Below are 22,820 nucleotides of genomic sequence, written 5' to 3' on the forward strand. Positions count from 1 at the left end.
CTTTCCAAAAATATCCCTCATATCATCTCGACTATGACGCCAACAAAAACCAGTTTCTGATCAACTTTTGCTTGTATTTTACCCAAGTTTTCGATGACAAAAGTTTTAGTTGGTGTTACTGCATGACTGACAAAGCAGCGCCAGTTCCCTATCGCCAGTAGTGGAACGTTTCGCATGTACTACTACTCGGTTACTCGCTGACAGAGCAAAATAACGAAGCCACGCTCACATAAAAAAAGTCTTACTTTTCCTCCTAATGAATTCTCACGTCACGTCTTGGTAACTTATGTCGGAGGCGTTTGCATGACGTGGACGTGTTAGATGTGCGTAAATATGGCGCCGAAGTTGATCTCTCAACAATACTCGGCTGATCCCAGCAGCCGATTCCGCCGAGGTCCTGGATAGATCAACGACGTCGGCTTTAATTTTACATTTTTAAACAGCTCGGCATCAAGGCAACTCAGGGATTTGGAGCAAATTTTGAGCTAAGTCTCCGTTGTTTTGCGCATCTCTCAATGTCAGCAACTCGCATCATCGTACAATCAGAAGCACCGCATGTGCATTATGCAAAAACCAAACTCGTGCAGCTCTACACCCAAATAAAGGAAAAAACAAATGACACTTTTAAAATTCCTTTAATTAGGCATAAAGTTACACATCTTACAATTCACTGAAAGGTACACTGCATAAATATCGGGAAAATCTCGAGTTAATCAAAGGATAAAATCAGGTTTTCAAGGTTTAAGCCAAGGCGAAAATTACGCAAATTCTAAGTAAGGCTATTTCACACTGTGCTAAGTCATAGGGTGTTGGAACAGTACAAATGCAATTCTAAAACATACGTCCGAGCAACCTCTTTCTAGTTTATGGGGCTAGGACAACCTCTGAGATAATTCGAGTCTCATTAGAAATGCTCTCGAAGTAAAGCCTCATAATCTTCAATCTGATTGACCTAAATATGGATATGTGATCTATACTTTACAGATTTCCTCCTGACGTTCAGAGATTAAATCTTTTGAACGGGCAAAATATAAACTCACGAGTAGGCCAAGCCGAAATAAGGTATTTACTAATAATCTTCACTATTCCTAACTCTTTTGAAGACGGTTGCTTAGGTGTCAGCACAAAAGCCAACCCATTCCTATGGCAACATAATAATGTGTAGTGGTAGCTTGCCATGAAATACAACTGCGTACTGTCAAATAGTATTCAGAACGCTGATGTGTAGCGAATGGATATAATTAACTACCGGATGAAAGATAAATACCGAACAATGTTCGTGATAAAACTGTCACAAAGAACTGAGAAAATCTCTCTTTCCATTCATTTCATGCTCCCTTATTCAGCCGCTTCAAAGAAACGCTCCTTTCACTGCTAAGAATTGGCCGATGGACTTTCTTCGACAAATGGCGCGTCATGCCGAAGGAGTACCGACAAATCCCGATGTTTGGCTCCAAGTTCTTCGCCGCATGGTTTCTCGTTTTCCAGGTCATACTCACTGTCCAAACCAGCATGTCACAAAGTAACCATCTGGCCAAGAGCCGAAAATTTCCGAATCAAATGGACCAATGAAAGCGCTGAACGAATTCGTCGCAAGGAAAACAAAGCATAGCCAGAACACTTCAATGAGCCGAAGATCAGGCGTTCTGCATGGACATGTCACTGATTGAGGTTATCACCTAGCTCAGTTCATCCCAGGTTTATAATCAGGTCTCCTAACGGACACTTTGTTTCAATAACTTCAACAAAATTTGAGTACTCATACTCTGCTTGTTCGGTAATTAAAGTTGCGTTATGCTCTGCCCTGAAGAGCCTTGTGGTGAAACATCGATGGCTGTACAATGGAAGTGAAGATGAACTGAACTCGGAAGATCCTCGAATTGATGTCTATGTACAACGAAATAGTTTACGATTGGTTATTTAATTTTATCTTCTCTTACTGATCTTTCTTTTCACCTGAAAAGGATAAAAAATGATAACTCCACATTAAAACAATTCATTTTGAAGTTAACTGTAAGAGAAAAAAAAAGACCAACAACTATGCAGTATTTGATGAAGAACAAAACTTACAACTAAAGTGGGCTCTTTTCGCTTGGTTGGCGGAGACGCTGATTCTTTGCTCTTTTTAACTGGACTGGAATTTGATTCCTCGGTGTCCTTCTGTGTGAAAAACCAATTTTTAATAACATGGAGTAAATTTTAAAACATATGTGACAAACAAAAGGTTATACAACCAAAAAGTCAAAGAAGACGCACCTTTCTTTTGGCTTTAGATGAACTCTTATCTGTCTGTAGAATCACCAAGAGATTAAGTTAACAAAGAGAAAAACCAGCACCTCTCGACGAGTGATAACGCTAAATTTGTCAGCATTAGACAACCATTGCCTGAGGTTACACTTAACAGGATTTAAATCCTTAAATTTTATCTACAGAATCGTTACTGCGAGGAACAGAAGGAACGTCCCTAACAAAAAAGGATAAAATACTTTCACGATGAATTTAATGTATACTTACCACCCCGTTTACTTCATTTCGTGATTTCGTCCTGGAACTCTGCTGTGATATTTGTCTGTACATAAAGAAGGAAAAGAAATGCTGAGCTTTAGTGGCTCTGATGAGCCGTATCATTTACTCTGTGATGGGACACACGCTGGCCTAGTGACCTTCACATTATACCTTGTACTAAGTGGCTTCTTCGGCGACTCCAAACTGGAGGTACCGCTGTCCTGCGTTGGCTCATCTTCGGGTAAAGCATCTAATTCAGACACTAGTCTCTTTGCGGCTCGTCCTCTTCGGGGACTGTTAGATTGAAAAAAAGACAAAAAAATATCGCAACCTACAGCTGTTGTCTAGAACGAACTTTTTTTTTATTTTAGTTAGTGGTGTAAGTTACGCTGGGCCATATCGAACACTGATTTCTTTTTTCGAAGTATAATTTTCCAAGGTGTTTTAAGTTCTTTGCTTGTTCTCCAATGTAAAGCATGACAAGGCTTCAAATAAAACAACAAATTCACCAAATGGATTTGACACCAAGATCACCAACAAAACCACTACGGATAACACTTCCTCCATTCACAGCCATTTTTCTTCTCGATAACCCTACGGGAGAACTGTTGACACACCACAGAAGCAAAACGAGAAAACAAGATCACGCACCTTGGTGATGATTTGGTTGTCGAAGATGACTTTTCTGTTGAGCGTGGACTTTCCGGCGGAGAAGCATTTTTTGGTCGAGAATTTTTACGTTTATCTGACATGTTCAATTGTTTTGCCGAAGTTTTCTTTTCTCGCTTGGTATCCTTGTCTGGGGAAGTTTTCCTTGATTTCTTTGGAGCGGATTTCTCTGAAGAATTAGCTGGTCTTCCTCTTTTCCTAGCAAAATATGTTTAAATAACAAAAAAAAAAACATAGCGGCGTGATTTTTGTTATTTGATTAAAAATTCAAAACTAACATTTTCAAGTTGAACAAACCGCCCATTTAAATGGAGAAAAAAAGAGCAAAAATTCAGAGAACGAAACGCCCTTCCGGGCAAGTTTTGGGATTTTCAGTCAGGCTTAAGGAGAAGTTTTTTTAGAAGTACTTAAACACAAATAAGTCCGAGGGAAGTTTCACATCGAATTTTTTACAATTGCAGAGTCGAATTCTAGCCTCGAAATTAGTGGCCGAGGATGATTCTAGATTGTATAGAAGTTTCCCAGAGGACTTGAAAAAGGATTGATATTGTATTCATTACCTATTTTTTTAAAAAATTCTTTTCTAACCTCACAGATGTTTGCTCCTCAGGGGGACTAGCAAACCCACTTTCAGAAGTCTCTGAGGAAGATTCTTCTCTGTCCGCCTCTTTCCCTTTCTCCTTTGAAGTACTTCTCGGACTCTTCGAAGTTCTGAATAAACAATACAAAATAATTCAAGCTTTTCACGGCAAATAAATATTCGCACAATCTTTTCGTGGGCCGTGCCAACACTTTCTTCATACGAATCAAAAGCTTATCCCTCACTCTCGGTTTCCATTAAGTGACTAGGGATAATGTTACTCCCCCTCCCCGCCCCCTAGAATGCCAGTTCATCGCAGGTTACCCCTCCCCCCTCCCCACTTCCAATTTTTTCAGGCGTTCCTGGCAGTTGGCCGGAACCCATATATACTCCTGGGGTCGAAAGGGTCGGTGTACTGATAAAGGAAACTGTCCTACTCAGGCACGCAACAAAATTATTCCAAACAGGGTTCGTACACAGCCCCAGTATCTCCTAAGAGTGAAGTCACACCAATTCAGGGGGGAAGTTTCTAAAGAAACTGTGGTACTGCGTCGGTGGGAGAGTATAACAGTGTAATTTCGTATTATCAACTGAGTCGATAACGTAAGGGGAAGAGTTTCAAAGCTGACGCTTCGAGCTTTAGCCCTTCGTCAGAGCGAATGGGGAAACCAAATTGAGTTCATCCTTACTTGCTTTGAGATTTCACTGGTGTTTTCTTGTCACTCTTGGCGGAGGTTTTAGATGATGACTTTGATGGCGTCAACTTCGACTCAACTGCGCTTCCCTTCTTTTGTCCCTAAATGACGAGTCATAATAAACAGTTAATACTCTTTAAATCAAGTTCTTTTTCATTAGAACGCCACACGTTGCTTACCTTGACTTAAAATTTACAAATTACGTGGGAAGCCCGTGGCAGACCAAGTTAAAAATTCGCTCGAGTGTCGTAATAGCTGTCACGTCGGACATTTTTAAAACGTGCATGACGTCTTAACTTTCGCGCGGAAGGCATTTAGAAAAGCTCACACGGGACTTCCCTACACAAACATCACTTCCCTTCTTCGAATTATTGCGGTTTAAAAATAAATTCGCAGAGGAAAGTACTCAAGTGATCTTCGTCTGCTGTTAGATTCAGCAACGTGAGACGATTTTGTTGATCAAGCGCGATGGAACAGCGATGTGCACGAGTGTGCTTCACCTCTTGCCTTAATTTCCGATTTTCACGGTAAATAAAGGTAACTAAAACTGTTTTGTTTAGCGCTTTTACCACCTCCATTATGACTATCAGTCGGCTTCAGGGATCAGTGACATTTGCAACTAACCTTTACATTTATCACAGACAGCAGTATCTCACGTAAACGCCCTCAGGCGTCTTGCTAAGGTTTAATCAAGGAAAGCTTCACCACAAATACCTTTGCAGTTGTGAATTGGAATCCTTTCGGTAAGTAATTTTTAGTGTTCGGACCACCTCCCTGCAAACGTAACACAAAGGTTATTCGTACGGAAAAAGAAAAAAGTTTCTATTCCTACAAAAAACCAAAGATTTCATGATAAAAATGCATTGAGACATCACGAAAGCACTATAAAAATTGTCTGAAAAATTATCAGACTCCTGTACTTCAAAAATCGTGTTACCATAAAAAGCATAAGGTGCTTCTCAAATCTGTCACAAAACACTTATTGAAACTGAATCCGTTGTGTGACGCTGGTGACATAAAAGTACATAACGCAACGCTCCTTCTTGGTAGCGCCATTGCGTGACCTTTACCATTTTCAGAGTCGTCAAGAAAAGCGCACCACAAGCGGATGTGAACAGAATACATTTCTGAATGAGTCCCTTGACACCTTATTCGCGTTAGCTACCATCTTTTTAAAGCGTTTACATCGTTAGCAGAGGTAAGATGTTCAAGCCCTTACCTCGGAAGGTACAAAGAACCTTTTTGGCAAAACAAGATTGCCGGGAAATTCTTTTAGAACAAAAGTGTGGACCTAGTGAAAAAAACAAACATTGACAAAAATTAATACAGTTTAAAGTTCACTGCAACGTGTTGGATTTTATGTAAAAGCCATCGACACGGGACGTCAAAAGTATGCGACGCAATGGGAAACAGAAAGAACAGAAAAAGAAAATAAACTGCGACGAGGAACAAGTAAATTACAGAGTCAGACAGCTACCTTGTTTAGGATCAGTCCCAGAGCAAGATCACAAACTGTGTAAAGATTCTGGTAAAAAAAATTACTATATGTTAGAAGGCACAAAAATCGTACTTTTCTTCATTGCAACAATCCTCAAGATATGTATTTCTGTCCACGCTGTTTTGTGCTCTTCTGAGAACCAGCCACAAGAAAAACACAACAGGACCAATCATATTTTATTCCCTTAAGTGGGCAGGATTTTTTTCTTTTTTTTGGGGGGGGGGGGGGGCCTGGCCTGGTTTCTTAGAAGGAACGAAGCGGGGATCAGTCGTCGCCAACAGAGTGTAAAGGGGACGCTATTGTTAACTGCTAATGAGGTAGGGATCATAGAAATATACTACAGAGCCTTAAGAAGGGATCAAGTGAATTTTATCTCGACACAATCAAATCCTCCAAACAGCCCTCTCCTTCCTCCCCCCCCCCCCCCCCCCACTCATGCGATAATGACCGGTCCCTTGCCAACAAAGGAAATCGTTGCAAATTTTTCTTGTTGCTGGTAATATATCGCTGGTAGATCACATTTGCGTGTTTACCTTGTTTACTTCTTCATCGTCTGGTGCTTGCGCGTCTTTGGTTTCTTTGACGTTTTCAACCAGCTTCTTCAGGAAGCTGTAGTTATCAGCTTTGGCCATAATCGGCTCCATGAAGAACCAAAGATAACTTAGGGAAATGGAAAAGAAAAAGGGCAATTTCTAACCGAGTTTCAAAGAAGAGCGCTTTTTGATTGAGTGTCGTAAGACCAAAACCAAAGTAATAACAACAACCAATCAGAACAAAGGAAAATGTCACAAAGAGCCAATGAGAACGCCCCAGGCATAATTCCCTAGAGTTTTCTACGCTCGTTGTTACAATTATAGGATGCCAAATTGAGAGGGTGCCACAAACGAGCTATTTAGACGGCGACAGCAACGAGTTCTGGGCTATTCTTAGCCGGAAAATCATGCACTTATGTCCAGAAATGCACGCAGTAATGTAAATGGCAGATTTAACGACATTTCCTCAAACTGAGTGAATGTTCATGGATTTGATGATTTTGGCGAATTTTAGTCATATTCGTCAAAGCGAAATCAGCTTGGCGGATTTGACGATATCAACAAATTTTCGCCATTTTTGTTACTGTATGCATTTTTGGAATCTTATTACACAATTAACTGTATTTTTTTCCTCCTTTACAACCCATGATGTGATGTTTTTCGAAAAGTACAGAATTTTGACATAAAATGTGATCGAAATAAATCCTCAACGGTAACAGAAGTGGCACTAAAAATTCACCCGTAGGCATAAGAAAACCATAACTAAATCTTACTCTTTGAATTGCACTAGTGTCTCGTGATCATCTTGTTTGAAGTCTGGGTGATGGGCCAGCATATGGATAACACACGGCAGAGCATACTCCGGGAGAATAGAGTGAGAACATTCTAAAAGACAACAACAACAACAACAACCATAAAATAAGTAAGCTACAAATAATGATTTTAACGTAGTGTTGTCTGCTCTTCTTACCTTGTGCCGCTGAATGCTGTTTCAAGTAATCTCGTCGTGTCTTGACGTTCTTAGTAATCATTTGTCTAACCTGAAAAGTAAGTCCAATGCAACAAACGTTAGACTCTTTTAAGCCTTGATTCCACAAACGTCTGTCAGCCGAGTCCTCGTTTTCATCTTTTCAAAGTGTTGAACTTTACAGTACTTTACCTGTGTTTTCCTTTCCTTAACAGGTTCAGGTGCTGCCAGCGCAAATATCCCCAGATATTCCAGAGGAAGTTTTAGTACATCTTCAGCCTTGTGAAGCTTCTTGGTGAACTTGTCACGCACCTCATAACAAGGGTCCTTCAACAAAAGAAAGCACAAAATGACACATGAAAATGGATCATTTTTCTTCGTCCTCAGGCAAACAATTCAATCACAACCACCGGCAAAAGCATCAAGGTTAGTTTTGATAGAGTAGAATCAAGTCCCGTTTAATTTCAACATTGTTTTGGATCAACCATCGCTATTGGACTATTTTTTACAATTTTTCAATGGTTTTCAGATTAAAAACTTTATACTGTGTTAACGACGACTAATACCCACTCCGTTCCCCATAAAAACCACGAGACTCCACCCAAAATCTCCCGGGCCACCCCACCCCCAGGGGACAAGTAATGACTGGTGCATAATGGATACCTTTCACCCATCACAAAATTATCTAGAGTTATTGTTCGCACAAGCTTCATGTTGAAATTGCATAACCCCTCTTCTCATTCTGCACAACAAAAATATCTACCTTGCAGCATTAATCACTCAGATGAACGTCTCCGATCTCAATCCATACATTCAAATTTTACCTGCATTACCAATGAGAGCCGCTGAAAATTTTCCAAGGTTATGTATTCAATGTAATGGGGTTCCTGTGCAATCTTGATCATGCCACAGGCCGCTGCCAGTCGAAGTCTTGAACAATCAGCAGCTCTTCAGACAGCAGTAAGAGAACAAGAACAATGAGTTTATTTAAATTGATGCAGAGGCTTAGACAAAAATATAGAGTCCTGCCAGCTAATTTTGCGTGATTGTTCCTATGTATTCCAATTTTATGCGGAAAATTGGCGTGCTACTAGTCAAAATTGATATTCTAGCGCATGTTCAACGTTAGGCCACTGTTCTACCATGAATGTTTGGTTCGAACGATAAAATCCCCCAAATATTTTCCACATACTTACTTCACGCAACCCTGCTGTTGTAAGTCTCCTTTATGGGTGAGCATACTGTCCAACAATCTAAGCACAGGCTGAACGGACGACTTGTGGTTTCCCTGCCGGCCTCGCAGCCACTTCACCAGCAGACGTATACCTTTGATCTTCGTTTGCGTTTCTTGAGTAACATCCCTGTCTTCACACCACTCCCCTTCACTTTCATTCGAATCTACCATCTCCCCCCTGTCTTTCATCAAGAGTTCCTTAACGACAAAATCTCTAACAATGGCTGGCCTTTGTGTCTCGAACAGAGATGGCGCTAAAAGTGCGATCTCACCAAGAGCTGTCAGTGTAGTCAGTAAAAGAGGACAATCGTAGCTCAAGGAACTGACAAGATTCTGCGATAAAATTGAATTATAATTTGAAAAACTGTTATGTCAATCTGCATCTAATAAAGGGCTTGAATAGAAATATAAGTTCGAGTCCAATAGAGCTAACTGTACCATCAAAGTACTCAAACCCTGGGGCACAGTGTTTTTCCCCATACGGAACTCGTGCTAGCGCGTGACTCGCGTTAAAAAAAAAATAGCGTGGCATTTTTTCGCTCGTACTCCGCGGTATATTTTTCACGCTCATCATCTTGCGCATCGATTTGCGAAAAAATAAGCAGTACATTTTTTTTAAACGCTCATTATCTTACGCGTTATTTGTGAAAAAACAAGCGGCTTTCTTTTGCCTCATCATGTATAAATACTGATATCTATGGGCACACCATCACAAAAAAGCTGCATGCCTCGTGCCAATTAAGATTGAGATGGAGACATCAGCGAATCTGAATCACAATGACATTTTGAGGTACATGTAGACTCTTTTTAAAAACACTTACTGTAAAGACACGATCAAACGGCTGTGAAGAAGCAGCAGAAATCTTTGCAATGGATCTCAGCGAGTGCTTGGCTTGGCAAGGAGTTCCCTTTAATGCTAATTTGGACAAGACTGGATGATAATAATTGGCCAATGACTTGTTGACTTTTTCAATTCCATCTCCAGTCAAGGCCAGCATCTTTAGTGAATGATCGACTATTTCTTGATCTTTGTTTTTCAGGAAAACCAGCAGCTGTTGAAAAGTGTCGTCATTTTGAAACTGGGAAGGAAATACACCAGCCAGACCCTGAAAAAGATTCCGTAAAATTTAAGCTTTGACTGTCCATACATAACCCTTTGATTCCAGAGAGTGACTTACAGCTAATTTCTCCTTACAATGACACCCCTTAATCACACATTAAGGTCGCGAGAATAAAGCAAATAATCACCAACTAAAAGAGCTCTTGGTTGTCAAACAAATTCTCTTCGTCAGTACCTTAGGATAGAGAGAGAACAGTATAGAGAATATGCATACTGATGTTACGGAGTAACGGGTTAAGCGTGGGAGAAACAGTGACCTAGCGACCTGGGCCGAGTTGTTCAAAGCTGGGTTAAGATAACCCAGGATTAGCGTGAAATTTGATTTCAGATCTGAAAGCTTAAAAAAAGATCCAGCGTAATTTTTTTTGTCTACAATGTTGTGACTACATGCTCTAAAGAAAATAGAGAAATTTATTTCAAACAGGCTTCTGAACAAAGGAATTAAAGAAACCCGGAATAAAATTTAACCTTGGGTTAGCGCCAATCAGCCGTCCAACAACTGAGCCCTGGTGTGCAGGGCGCTTCCTGTCAGGCCACTGTCTCCCACGCTTAACCCTTTTACATCCTAACATCAGTATGTATATTCTCCATACTGTTCTCAATAAATTTCCTAGAGTGCTGACGAGGAGAATTTGTTTACCAATCTAATGCTTTTGCAGTTGGTGATCATTTCCTTTATTCTTGTGACCTTCATGCGTGATTCAGGGTTGATTTAGTTAGGAGAAGATAGATGCTAGTCACTCTTGGGGAAAAAAGAGTTCAACGTTATATATAAGAGCAGTTAAACGTCAAACACGTGCAAGTAGGCAGCCGCGCGTCAATTTCCCGCGCAAAATTTCAACGGAAAACATAAGAAACGACCGCTGTCACGCAAATTCGCGCCAAAAAAAATTAAAAATTTGCCGAAATTTGTAAAAGGAAACAAAACTAAAGAAAAGGAAAAATCGAGACTTTTCGAACAAGAAGCTCATTAAATTACGGGTAATCTGATGATTTAAACCCTTCGCTTTAGTTTGTCTCTAACACAGATTAAAAATTACAACGTTCGCATATGACGTTTGACCACTGTGTTCAGAAAACCACTCGTCTCACCAATAACAGTGCCAGCCCCTTTTTCCCGACAGGTTTTATCCCAGAGCTTTCGTGCCACTCATACTCATCATCCTCATCATCAGCAAGCCCTTCAATGGCATCTTTCACCAACTTGAACAGCGCTTTGATGCAATGTTCATCCACAAGAAGAGGAGCGGCACGATCAAGGAGTGCTTTGAGTGTCTCTAACACAGGATGCTTGGACCCAAGCCTAACGACAACGTCACTCTGCCAAAGAGAAACGAGAAGCAAAATGAAACTGAACAAGATGACATATACATTAGCAAAAAAATGTATTAGATGAAAAGTTTGGGAACATTGATCTATGCTTCACAAATCCACAAGTAGTAACAACGGTACATTGTAATGTTTCCATGTGTAACTCTGTTAACCTCGAAATTTCGCAAATAAATAAGTAACAAGAATCATTCATTACTTGTTACCAAAGATTAAAAACTGTAAGAAAATGCAACTCCTTGATAATCACATGACCAGCCAACACAGGTCACCCAATCATTGGTATCTTATGCTAGTGTTCCTGCTGTTAAGACCCTTTTGATGGAGTAACATTAACTGGTTCGACTCTATTAAATGTACTTACCACTGCCTTGAAAACGTTTGAACACCCCACATTCGGGTTAACACATGTCTTCAGTAGTTCTCTCAAGGAAGGTTCTTTAATCATTCCACGCAGTTTTTTTAGATTTTCTTGAAACTTAAAAGCATCTGGGAAAGCTCCTAATTTGAGGAATACAGATCACGACTTCTGTTAGAAAAAAATATACTTAGAACACAAAAATAACCCAACAGATAGTTGTATGTTCCTTAACCCTTTACCTATAATATCCACACATGATCCCACAAACAGGTATTGAGAAAACTCAAACTCATCAAGTAGAAGTTGTTATCTTGATCTAGCAATAAATTCTCATAACTGATTTACAAGGAAATGTGTAGCAGGTGGAGGGGAGAATTAACAATCAGATCTTGGGAGTTAAAGGGTTAAATGACAAGACATAAGTAGCTTCTTGGCTCTTCTCTGAACACTTTTTATTACTCAAGAAATTACTTACTTGCAAGGGAAATAATCTTTGAGAACACCAGTGTCTCGTTATCCTGTGACTGTGAAGGAAAAAAGTGAAGAAAGAGTTAAACCTATCACTCTAAGGAATTACATATCAATTCTCTCCACTGCCTATGAAACATTTTTCAAAATTACAGCTTTGAGGATTTGGAGCTGAATTAAACAAAAGCCTTAGTTGATAGAACTTGTTCTTCTCATCACTTTTTTGCTTAAAAATCTATTAATATTGCTATGAGAAGTTTCTTTTTGATCACTTCTCGGAGTAAGAGCATTTAACTTGTAGAGGGCTGCCCTAATAAGGACTGTAATAAGGTCTTCATCCAAGCATGACATAATCTTTGTGCTAGACAAAAGGATGTGGCAAGGTACCAGGGGTTGGAGGTGGTTCCTTGTTCAAATAAGTCATGGAAATCAAAGGCCTTGAGTAACGTTTTTCAAATAAATAACAGGGCCAAATCGCTTTGTGAAGAAAAATAAAAGTAGTATAGAAAATAACAAAAAACAAAAGGTCATTGAGAAAGTTTACCTTCTCTCCTGTTGATAACTCAATCAGATCTGCTATGTCTGTGCGTACCCTGAAAAATACAGGAAGCATCATTTTGCTATAGTAGTGTTTCAAAAGCTGTTTTAGCTACAAAGATACTGATGGGCTCAACGTTAGAACAACATAAAAAAAAATAGCTCACCTCTGCTGACAAGTCAAAATTCCATGAAAAGCACTACATAGTAAAGGAGAGAAAAGAACTGCCTGTAAATAGTTCTGCTTTTAAAAATAAATATTGAGATTTAACAGCATGTAGATAAGTAAGGAAAAGACAACTACTGCTCACTTGGCACAAGAGAGGAGGAATAATGGAAGGCTGGAAGCAACAAATACACAGATGGAGGAAGGGACAAGAAGATTGACAAACCAACACACATACATATATAAGGAAAATAACAAGCAGAGGGAAAGAAAAGGAGTGAAGAGAACAAGGAGTGGAGAGGTCAAAAAACAAAACAGATTAAAAAAAAAAAAAAAGAAGAAGAAGAAGAAAGAGATGGGATCAAAAAGGGAATGAGGGGGCAAGTAACTTGATAAAAAGAGATACAATAGACACAAGCTTTACCTCACTGCTGCTTCATCAAGTTTGCAATAAATATGCAGCAATCTTTTCATCTTTTGGTCAGCTTCTAAGCTGACTGGCACTAAGCATCCAATCAGAATCCTTTCCACACAAAGTCTTTACAACATGACAAAAAAGAAATAATATTTCAGTATTTTGACAAACCCAGAGCCCTCCTTATGGAAAATGGATAATACCATCAGAACAACCATTTTCTGCTCCAAAAATGTAGAACATTACAATGAGTTATTCAAAGCAGTTTACCTGTGGAAATTGGCCTGGAAAATTATACAAAGCACACTGTTCATAACTATTTTTTTTTTCTGTTTTGTTTGTTTTATCCCAACCTGATAAAGCCTTGACTGAAGCATTGCTGAAGTAAAACATACAATCATTTGGCATAATTTATTGCTCTTCTCCTTGTCTAATAGTGCAGTTTTTGTTTGAGTATTAGAAGTAAACCAGGTTTGCTTTGGTTTTTCTTTACTAAATGATGTGATTTGGTTAGAAAACATGCACCACCCTCACAAACCATCAGACACAAAGCTGAAACCAATCACATCTTAAGAGTTTGCTTTTTCCTGTGATTCAGGCAATCTCTATATATGCTAGGTTAGTGATTACTTGGGTTTTAGTTTTATTATGCTCAATCAAAAAACTCTCCATCCCTGCATGTTCTAAGATAGTTCTATTACCTGTTTTCTGGAGTGTTAAGGTAATAGCAATGAAGTAACTTGCTTGGAACCCAAGATAATTTCTTTGCTGCTGTTCTGTTTGCAGTAGCCCTGAGGATAGAGACAAATGAGATGCTCATAAACAACTTATTGACATGAAAACCAGACAGAGACACTTGCTATTAAATATTAAGCAATTAACAATTATTCCATAACTGACCCTGTTGTCATTTTCTTGTATAATTTTCCAAGACACATCATTGCTTCTCTCCTGACATGCCACTAGTTCAATCAGGAAACAACGAAGATAGACAAGTTAATAGTCATGAACATGGAGTGGAAAAAATGAGCATAAACAAAACTGTGCAGCATGCATAGTGAACTTTTTCTTGTTTTTAGTCCATAACTACATGTGTGTCAATAAGGAAATTGATCACTGAATCTGTGTATGAGTCAGTCAGTCACTTTGTCGACCAGTCAATCAATCAGTAAGCCAGACTGCCAGTCTATCAGTCAGTCTGTCTGTCAGTTAGGCAACCAGTCTATCATTCAGTCAATCAGTCATTCACCTCATATGTAAGTCAGTAAGTTACTCCATCAGTCTATCAGTTAGGCAGGCAGTCAGTCATTCAGTCAAACAGTCATTCACTCCATCTGTCAGTAAGTCCGTCAGTCTGCCAGTTAGACAGTCAGTCAATCATTCAGTCAAACAGTCATTCACTCCATCTGTCAGTCAGTAAGTCAGTCAGTCAGTCAGTTAGTCAGTTAGTTAGGCAGCCAGTCAGTCAGTTCACCACTTAGTAAGTCACTCAGGGATTTGGTGCAAACCACTTGGCCACTGCAATTAAAACCTTGCTACTGAATAAATGGAATTACCTTCTTATCTCTTGTTCTCTCACATACATCATTGAGAAGCTATGAAAATAATGATAAAAAAAGAATAGACACATAAATATTGCCTGAACTTGCTGACAAACAGTTTTGTTTTATACCAATACACTTAAACCAGTTGCATATATGTACCTTGGCAACACTCTGACTCAGTAATGACCAGATAATTTCACAATCATACTCAGGACAAAAGATTTCATTAAATAAAAACACTGCTTCTTTTCTTTCCTTCAGACCTTCTCCCTGCAAAGAGAGTATTACCTGATCAGAGACACCACTGATATTTTCTGCAGCTGCATCACAGATGGTAATGACCACTTCTTGTCGAACCCTCTCGTCAGGGTCACGTTGTCTTTCGTGAAGTTTATCTATAGTGCGAAAAGAAATCATGAGCTCCTTTAAAAATTAATTTGTTGAATTGACAGAGTTTGCATGGAATTGCAACAGAAATACTGTTGAACTGTATTTTCTAAACGAAACACCTTTGGGATTTGTTCCCTATAAAGAATATTACAAGTTGTTTAATAAAGTAGTTGAGTTTGTAAGATTGTAGTGTTCTTTCAGTTGGTTAAATTATACTGTAACAAAGGAAACTAACTGCAATAAATTGCATTACATTAAATGCAAATGGTTATCTCACCTAAGCAAACATTACATAATTGCCAAACAAAGGTCGCCAAATTGTGGACCTTTGCTACAAATTCAGTCACCATAAGATTGTCTTCTTGTCATAGCAACCAAAACATTAACACTTAAAGAGTGCTGGTGGAATGAACACAATGATCACAAAATGAAGTCTCAAGAATGTTTTCAAACTCACCACTTATATCTGCGACCAAGTCTGGGTGATTTTTCAAAAATTCCTTGCATCTTTTTATACATTCCACACGCACATCCACACTAATATCCACAAATCTAAAAATAAACATTAAAAAAGAAACAAGTCCAATGACCTTTCAAGCAAAAATATGCTCACGCCATGTTTTTCTACTCTTTTCTAGAAACAAATTTCAAAGACTCTTCCAAGACTCAGATTGACTTTTCCAAGACTCCAAATTTCACCTTAAATCCTTCCATTCCTAGGATTTTGAAATCAATTCTCCCTACAGTCTACATAAATTTCTTTTAACATAAATTCTAAAAACTTAATTGCTTGTGTTAAGCAGATTTCCAGTCCTGAAAAATGTCAAAATAAAATTCCAGGACTTCCCAGGTTTTCCGGGAGTGTTATGAACCCTCATAGTAATATTGTTACACATAGCTATCCCCACATCACCCTCAAGGGGGAAAACTAGTTCAACCTAGGTCACTCCTGAGCAACCTGTCACGTGTAACTATAATTTGGATTGGATCAAATGTTTTTCCTCCTGACCACTTGAAGCTAAAATCAGCAATTTCACCTTCCCAAATAGGAGTTCCACAAAGCTTTATTTTGAGTTGCTAGTTCAGAGTCCTGTTCAGAAAACATCTGGCCAAGTAATTCAGTCACTGACAATCTCTCTTCCACATCCTCACTCTGCAAAAAAGATTTCACCCCCAAATGCAATTACTGCAAGTACTGCTAAGGCTACCAGACAAATTATGTTAGCTTTGTATCATTAAAAAAAGTTAAAATCAAGCATTTTGCTGAATCCTAGGATTTTGTTATATAGAAAAAACTACTTTCTTTAAAATGTAACAATCTACAGGACATTAAGACTGTGGGTGTAAGCACCTTTGACCAAATCTAGGGCCATTTTGACTTAACTTCAATTTTCCTTGTAGCCTCCAAAGAAAATGGTCTTCAAAATAGCTCCAAACCATCTATTACTAAACTCATTGAAGCAAGAATTACAAAGGGAGTCACTAAAACTACAAGAAACAAGATGCCTGAAGGCATCAACGTGGGACATACAGGTCATCATCTACAATCACTTAAGTTTTACATGGAAAATGATAGATTTAATTCTGACTCTTCAAAGTAGAGGAATGAAATCGCAAGTCAACAAGACAGGATATTATGTGAGGTCACCCATTCAAATAGTAACCTCAGCCAACAGGGCTTAATTTCAGTGAGAAGTACAAGCACGTGAAGAATTTCCATATCTGACCACACAAGCATCCCACATAATAACTACTTACAGACTTCTCAAACAGTAACAGATTACAAACAAAGAAATTACCTTCAATTTAAACTCCAGCTGAGGAACCACAGAGAGCAGAACACTTGGACAAATTCTGTTCAACTCCAAAATAAGGTCATAAATGTTTTCTGCTAAAATACTGTCTGCTGTCTTACCAAGAGCTAGACTGCTGTTGAAAAACTTAAAAAATGTGGACCTGATTATTAAAAAGGTTCATTCGTTTAACCTATTAATTAATAGATTGATGACTCTCTTGAATGCTTGCATTGTATAACTCTCTCCTGCTCAGTGCCTTAATAAGCTTCTGTGTCACTGCTCTTTCCTCTTCTGTCATCTACACCCCCCTGCCCCCTGTTTCCCCACCCCAATGACCCACCATCAACCACCTCCAAGGAATACATCCAAACACTACCTACAAACACCGCTGGATTGGAAATCACATCTTCTGAAGGTTAAAATTCCCTATACATTCCTCTAAACATCTCATATGGTACCAAAAAGGAGGAGTTGTTTAACTGTTAGGAGCTTCTTCAGTTGATGATTGCTTCCTTAATTCTCGTGACCTTAATGTTTGGTCCAGGGGTGATGCCATAAGGAGAAACTAGATGCTGGTCACTTTTAGGGATTAAAGGATTAAATGTGACACAACCACAGAAAAACTTCAAAGAGGTTTCTTTTAAAACCTTTTTACAATTAACATCTGTATCCCAATCTCTACCTTCCTTGGGATCCTTTATTAATAGAGACCATTAAAGCTCTGTTCAATTCTTGCTCAAGAGCACCACAATGTACTTTAGTATTATTGATAAAACCAACACCCTCTCACCATTTGCAAGTATGGCTCTAAAGAAGATGAAGTTCTCTTGATGAACTCACAGGTAAGTTTATACGCCACAACATTTTCACTCTGGAGATAAATAAAGAGTACTTATCAAATCATAATCAATTTTAATTAGTTATTAGCTATGAGTAATTAGTTAATAATTTAAAAACTAATAATAACATAACCTGAACAATAAATTTTTGGTTAACCCTTTAACTCCCAAAATCTGACTGTTGATTCTCCCTTCTGGCTGCTACACATTTCCTTGTAAATTAGTTATGAGAATATAATGTTGGATCAGGATAAAACTTTTATCTGATAAGTTTGAGTATTCTTATAACTTGTTTGCTGGATAATGTATGGATATTATTGGGAGAAGTTTCATGTTGATCACTTTTGGGAGTTAAAGGCCGGTTAAGTTAGAGAGTTTTTTTTTAAAGCTGGAATTTTCATCTATGGAGAGTAAGTATTTTAAATTGGAAATCATTCATTTGCAAAAATTTCAAGAAATGTGAATTAATGAACCCACAGCACTGTGGATAATACTATTAACAGTTCTCATCTAAACCATTCAAATAAATCTTAGACACAAAACAAATGATTATAAAAGTGACAAAATAAAATAACTATTTAAAAATTCCCCAATGCAAATAAGAAAATTAAAGTAAATTACATAAAGTAAAGACAAAAAATCCATACAGTTTATGTCCAAATGCATTTAACTATGTTACAATGAAGTTGACTTAAATTCGATTACTTTATTAAATAATTATTGCTAAATCTGACAAGTTAAAAAAGGGAAGGAACTGACCAGAAATAGAGCTTACCTTTTGTGGTTCAATGATGTTGACAAGTACTGTGTCAAGAAGCTCCTGAGGAATTGAGTCCCCTTCTTGTATAATAGGACACATCACATCCAGCATAAAATTCTGAATTTTGTTTGAATGGTTTTCACTAAAAACAGGGTTAAAATGACAATAAGTAGGAATAAATTGAAGCAACTGTTAAACTCCTGTCATCAATTATCAACCCTATATGCTGTGACCATTAATTTTGGGTTGCTAACTTCTCTATTCCCGCCTTCCATTCAAACCTTTCACTCCCAGAAATGATGAACATTCAATTTCTCCCCACAGTATCTGTATGTTATCCATCAAACAGGTAATAGGAATAATTAAACTTAAAAGGTAGACATTGTTATCTTGATCTAACACTAAATTTTTTCAACTAATTTTTACATGGAAACACAAAGCAGCTGAAGAGGAGAATTAACAAACAGATACAAGTCTACACTGAAAACATTTTACTCACTTTACAACTTGGAAGAGCACTTTGAATAACTGCAGTATAATATCTTGAAAGTCCAGCTCAAGGCAAATATTGAATGACTTAACCAATGCTAAACTCTAAAACAGAATGAAATAGTGCAAAATTTACTCCCAATATAAAAAAAGAACAAACTACAACAAAGAATGTTATAATCCACACACCTCTAAAAGATAGAAGGATTTCTTGGATAGATTAGATTTGGTATTTCCAAGGCCTTTTAACTGATTTGTCATCATAAGAAACACTGCCTGAAAATAAAAAGCGCCATTTGTTGGTTAGGAGTAAAGTTGCATGAATACTGTGTTATATTACCTTACCTGTCCAGCACCACTCACATAATCCCATAGAAAACCATGATAAAAGCTGACATGTGTAAGGCAGAGCAGGTTGTAGGCCCTTACACAACTTTGTTGCCAAAAAAAATTGTTTAATATGAACTTAAAGGAAACAGAAATAGGAATTATGAGTTTCTCATCCTGGCTTGAAAAAAATTTATAGCAGTTTTCACTATAGAATCTCTTTTGTGGTTATTCCATGAGTGCCCTTGTCTATCACATCCTATTTACAAGTCAGTTGAAACAAAGCTTTTGAAAATTTCAACACCTAGTAGTCATACCAGGCCAGAGGGGAGAATAGTTAGTTCTTATTCATAATGTACAGATCTCACTGTGCTCAGTCTGTAATTCATGACCTTGACTCAAATATTTTTGCATCCAGTCAATAGGTAAATATCATGGGAGACTATCTTGCACTTAAGTTTGAAGGGACAAATTCTCTTGCTTTCAGATGGTAAAAATGTCTGCAAGGAACTAGTTTTATTTTGTGGGATTTTTCTCTGCTGGAACTTATTTTTGTGGATCAATTTTTTTTTGCTATCTTTATCATTACATCTGTGCTAAATCTGCAAATATTGAAACTTGAAACAAACTTTTATAAGGATATGTATCAAGACAACAGAGGAGAATTTGCTTGCTGCCTTCAAGCCCTCTTTCTATTGGTTGAATCACTGGCATAATAATAACTGCAAGATGTTGAGAACAGTTTTTAATCATGAGCTTGAAGCAAATGATTTGCAAATTTTTTAAGAGTTCTCCCAATATCCCAAGTCGCTTATTACAAAAGTAAACTAATAAAAAGTGGGGCTGATGCTTTTATAAAATCAACTTTATTTTCCCCGAGTTTACCAGTGCAATTAACAATAGCTCCTTGACCAATCAGGGCCCTCACAATGTCTCAAGTTATTTCATAAAAGGCTTTATTACCTTTAATTGTTCTTCATCATAGGGAGCCTCTGGAGCATGGATCCTAAGGATGTCAGCAAGGCAACATGCAGCATGTGCCTTGACATCTTTATCTCTGTGTTTGAGAATGAATGGGCTGACAAGAGACTGTGCAACTGTCCCATATTTTTCTGCTCGATCTGTCTGATCTGCATTAGACAGTTCATGAGCTAGATTCTATCAAATAAATCAAATTAGTAATACATATGAACATCCATTTTCCTTTCTTTTCCTTAAGCATCAGTTAAACCGTTTTTCCAGTCAGTGGCAGATTAATAATTCCACTAAGTTTTCATACTCAAGTTTAACACCTTAACAAAACAAGGGGTATGACTATCCAATGAGCTTCATAATCAGAGAATTTAGAATCTGCCTATTTACAGCTCATGTGAAGCTAATAAATCGATCATTTTAAGTTTGTCTTAATCAGGCCATTGCAAGATTTACTGTATCGAAAACAAAAGTCAATAATAAATTTAATTTAGTCCAATTTGCCTGATCACCCGTGTGAGGACGATTTTTTGAACGAAAATGAGGAGCTCTCGCAGTCGATTAGCTAAAAATATCAATTACGATTAATTATTTTACTTAGGTGCTTCTTGAAGCTGCACGATTCAAATCAACCAGTCTCGTTTCGTTCGTTTACGGTATTCTCGTATCTTGTATCAAAACAAATATTTATAAACCCGCAATCTCCCACAAAATTCACCTGTGTGTCGTGGTGTATACGCTTGCCGCTCATTTTAGTAATTCCTAAGGTTACCTACACTCACCTTGAGTCGTTTAATAAGTTCGTCTTTACTAAGTCTCTCATGCAGGTCCGTGGCAGCGGCTCTCTTCCTAGGCGAAGAACCAGATTCATTGCGAGGCATATCGAGTTGGTGCTGAAATTACTTCGAGCTTTACGACCTCTGGCCTCCTAAAATCTGTGTAAAATTGTTCACTGGAGAGTTTTTTTCCAAACCTAGACTACAGACGTCTCTATCTGTGGTAAAGTATCGATTATTTCCTATGATAATACAACTTTCATGGTGGTGTTTTGTCCCCTTCTTTCAATCGAACACTTTGAACCAATTGGCGCGAACAGCCCATAATAATCCTGTCGCTGACATCTGTTTTGGAGATGAACGCGGGCCTGCGCTTAGAATTTTCAGATGAAAAAAATCAGACTAAAAAACAACCCTATGAAATATTCGGCTCCCCAATTGAAAAAAAAACCGAATATTTTGTTACCCTCTCTAAATCCTTTATTATTTATGGCAAATAACCTGCAAAAACGATGCACGCAGTGTAACGAACCCATGGGAATGGAGGGACAGGGGGGCCGGGAGGGTAGGGATGGAAGTTCAAGGGTATTCTTTATATATAGACTGTTTCCTTACTCGGAACTGATTAGATCAAGTGACCACCACAAACCGTATAATATTAAGCCAAGCTTTAATAATTATTCGATCTAAAAGAAATACATTTATAATTCGCAATTAGAACAAACGCAAATCAAGTCTTTATCTTGTAACTGAATTCAAAAACTTCAATATAAACTTACTTCTGTGGCGGGTCGTTACAACAGTCTCACTTTACGGGTTAGCAGATTCTCCAGGTAAGCGGATTTAGAGACAGAAAAACGATAACAAAATAACTTCTTTCTCACTTCGATTCTGCTGAAAAACTGACTTAAACATAATAATCTAACGCTTTTAAATCAATCTATTGAATTAATGTCAATCACGATTCTTGTCATCGAATAAATCTGTCAACACGAGGCAACGCCTATTTATTAAACGAAACATAGACATAGACGAGTTTGCGGAGTTCAAATTTGTCCTGGACGGTATGTTAATGCTAGAGTAACTTATGAAACCTCAATACATTCCGTTGACCATTAAAATCTCAGTCTTGGCCTTGAACCCACTGTTCTGGCTTACTTAGTTCCCCTTTCTCATCAAGGTACACAGCAAGCTCAACTACTTAGCCAACCCGTGCATTTACAAAATTGATCATCTTTTAGGACAATAATGACAGAAATCTGTTTTATCTTCTTTTCTTTTCCTCTTTATATTATAGACTTTAAATATAAATACCAGGAAACAACTCGATTACATGTAAGACTTCACCAGACTTCGCCCTGAATCACATTATGACGTCACAAATCTTCATCAATTTCGCACAATTTCGCAGAAATGAGCTTTAAGAATCCAACTTGTCTAGCGGTAGAGGAAACATGCCACGCCGATGTGTTTTTTCATTTTCACTGCCTTTGCATTCTTCATCGAGAGAACACTGTGCGCTCTAATTTTCTATCGACCTCAACCAATATTGATGAAAAAATCAGATGAAGAATTCGAAGACGACGAACAATGCTGCTCATCGTCTGATACCCGAAGAAGTGCCGATGAGATATCGATTGACGCAGAGGACAATGAAACAGGTTTACCATAGCTAACTTAATTATAAGTCAGGTCATGACGATTAGATTTAGCCACAAAAAACCCAAATTCCACGCAATATCTTGCAATTTCGTTTAGTTTTTAAATTTTTCTTAAGAAAAAAGCCAAATCCTTTTCTCAAATTTATCTCGATTTAAGCTGATCTTAATCTCTATCAGTCTAACTATCGA

The 22,820-nt window shown here is 38.0% G+C and overlaps 1 protein-coding gene across 2 annotated transcripts; it reads right to left on the bottom strand.

The window, feature by feature from the left end:
• Positions 1 to 619: 619 nt before the first annotated feature.
• Positions 620 to 21,259, bottom strand: LOC131789720 (sister chromatid cohesion protein PDS5 homolog B-like). Of its 2 annotated transcripts, none has more exons than XM_066161378.1 (37): positions 20,977 to 21,259; positions 20,186 to 20,380; positions 19,085 to 19,171; positions 18,906 to 19,000; positions 18,422 to 18,548; positions 17,598 to 17,678; positions 16,811 to 16,951; positions 16,049 to 16,164; positions 15,469 to 15,563; positions 14,910 to 15,016; positions 14,634 to 14,672; positions 13,978 to 14,039; positions 13,779 to 13,868; positions 13,087 to 13,200; positions 12,664 to 12,696; positions 12,504 to 12,552; positions 11,967 to 12,015; positions 11,495 to 11,631; positions 10,894 to 11,121; positions 9,503 to 9,787; positions 8,644 to 9,014; positions 8,272 to 8,395; positions 7,640 to 7,774; positions 7,451 to 7,520; positions 7,254 to 7,365; positions 6,481 to 6,607; positions 5,927 to 5,974; positions 5,669 to 5,740; positions 5,164 to 5,223; positions 4,444 to 4,550; positions 3,763 to 3,885; positions 3,157 to 3,372; positions 2,677 to 2,799; positions 2,515 to 2,569; positions 2,257 to 2,289; positions 2,071 to 2,157; positions 620 to 1,956 (listed from the first exon to the last, which is right to left on the bottom strand). In XM_066161378.1, the coding sequence occupies exons 1-37, from the start codon at positions 21,073 to 21,075 to the stop codon at positions 1,927 to 1,929; spliced, it is 4,122 nt and encodes a 1,373-aa protein (XP_066017475.1). In that variant the 5' UTR covers positions 21,076 to 21,259; the 3' UTR covers positions 620 to 1,926. The 2 variants fall into 2 exon arrangements, with proteins under 2 accessions (XP_066017475.1, XP_058962875.2); XM_059106892.2 differs by having other exon boundaries at positions 2,071 to 2,160.
• Positions 21,260 to 22,820: the final 1,561 nt, after the last annotated feature.

The sequence above is a fragment of the Pocillopora verrucosa genome, chromosome 14 (assembly GCF_036669915.1).
Source record: "Pocillopora verrucosa isolate sample1 chromosome 14, ASM3666991v2, whole genome shotgun sequence".
Taxonomy (NCBI): Eukaryota; Metazoa; Cnidaria; class Anthozoa; order Scleractinia; family Pocilloporidae; genus Pocillopora; species Pocillopora verrucosa.

What these genes read in the sequence shown, in the direction of transcription:
- LOC131789720 (XM_059106892.2), bottom strand. Translation starts at nt 21,075, where the DNA reads ATGCCTCGCAATGAATCTGGTTCTTCGCCTAGGAAGAGAGCCGCTGCC. An exon ending in CTTAACACTCCAGAAAACAG is followed by an intron (nt 13,201 to 13,778) that starts GTAATAGAACTA and finishes CATGTTGTAAAG; the next exon opens with ACTTTGTGTGGAAAGGATTC. An exon ending in AAAGATTATTTCCCTTGCAA is followed by an intron (nt 11,632 to 11,966) that starts GTAAGTAATTTC and finishes TCCTCAAATTAG; the next exon opens with GAGCTTTCCCAGATGCTTTT.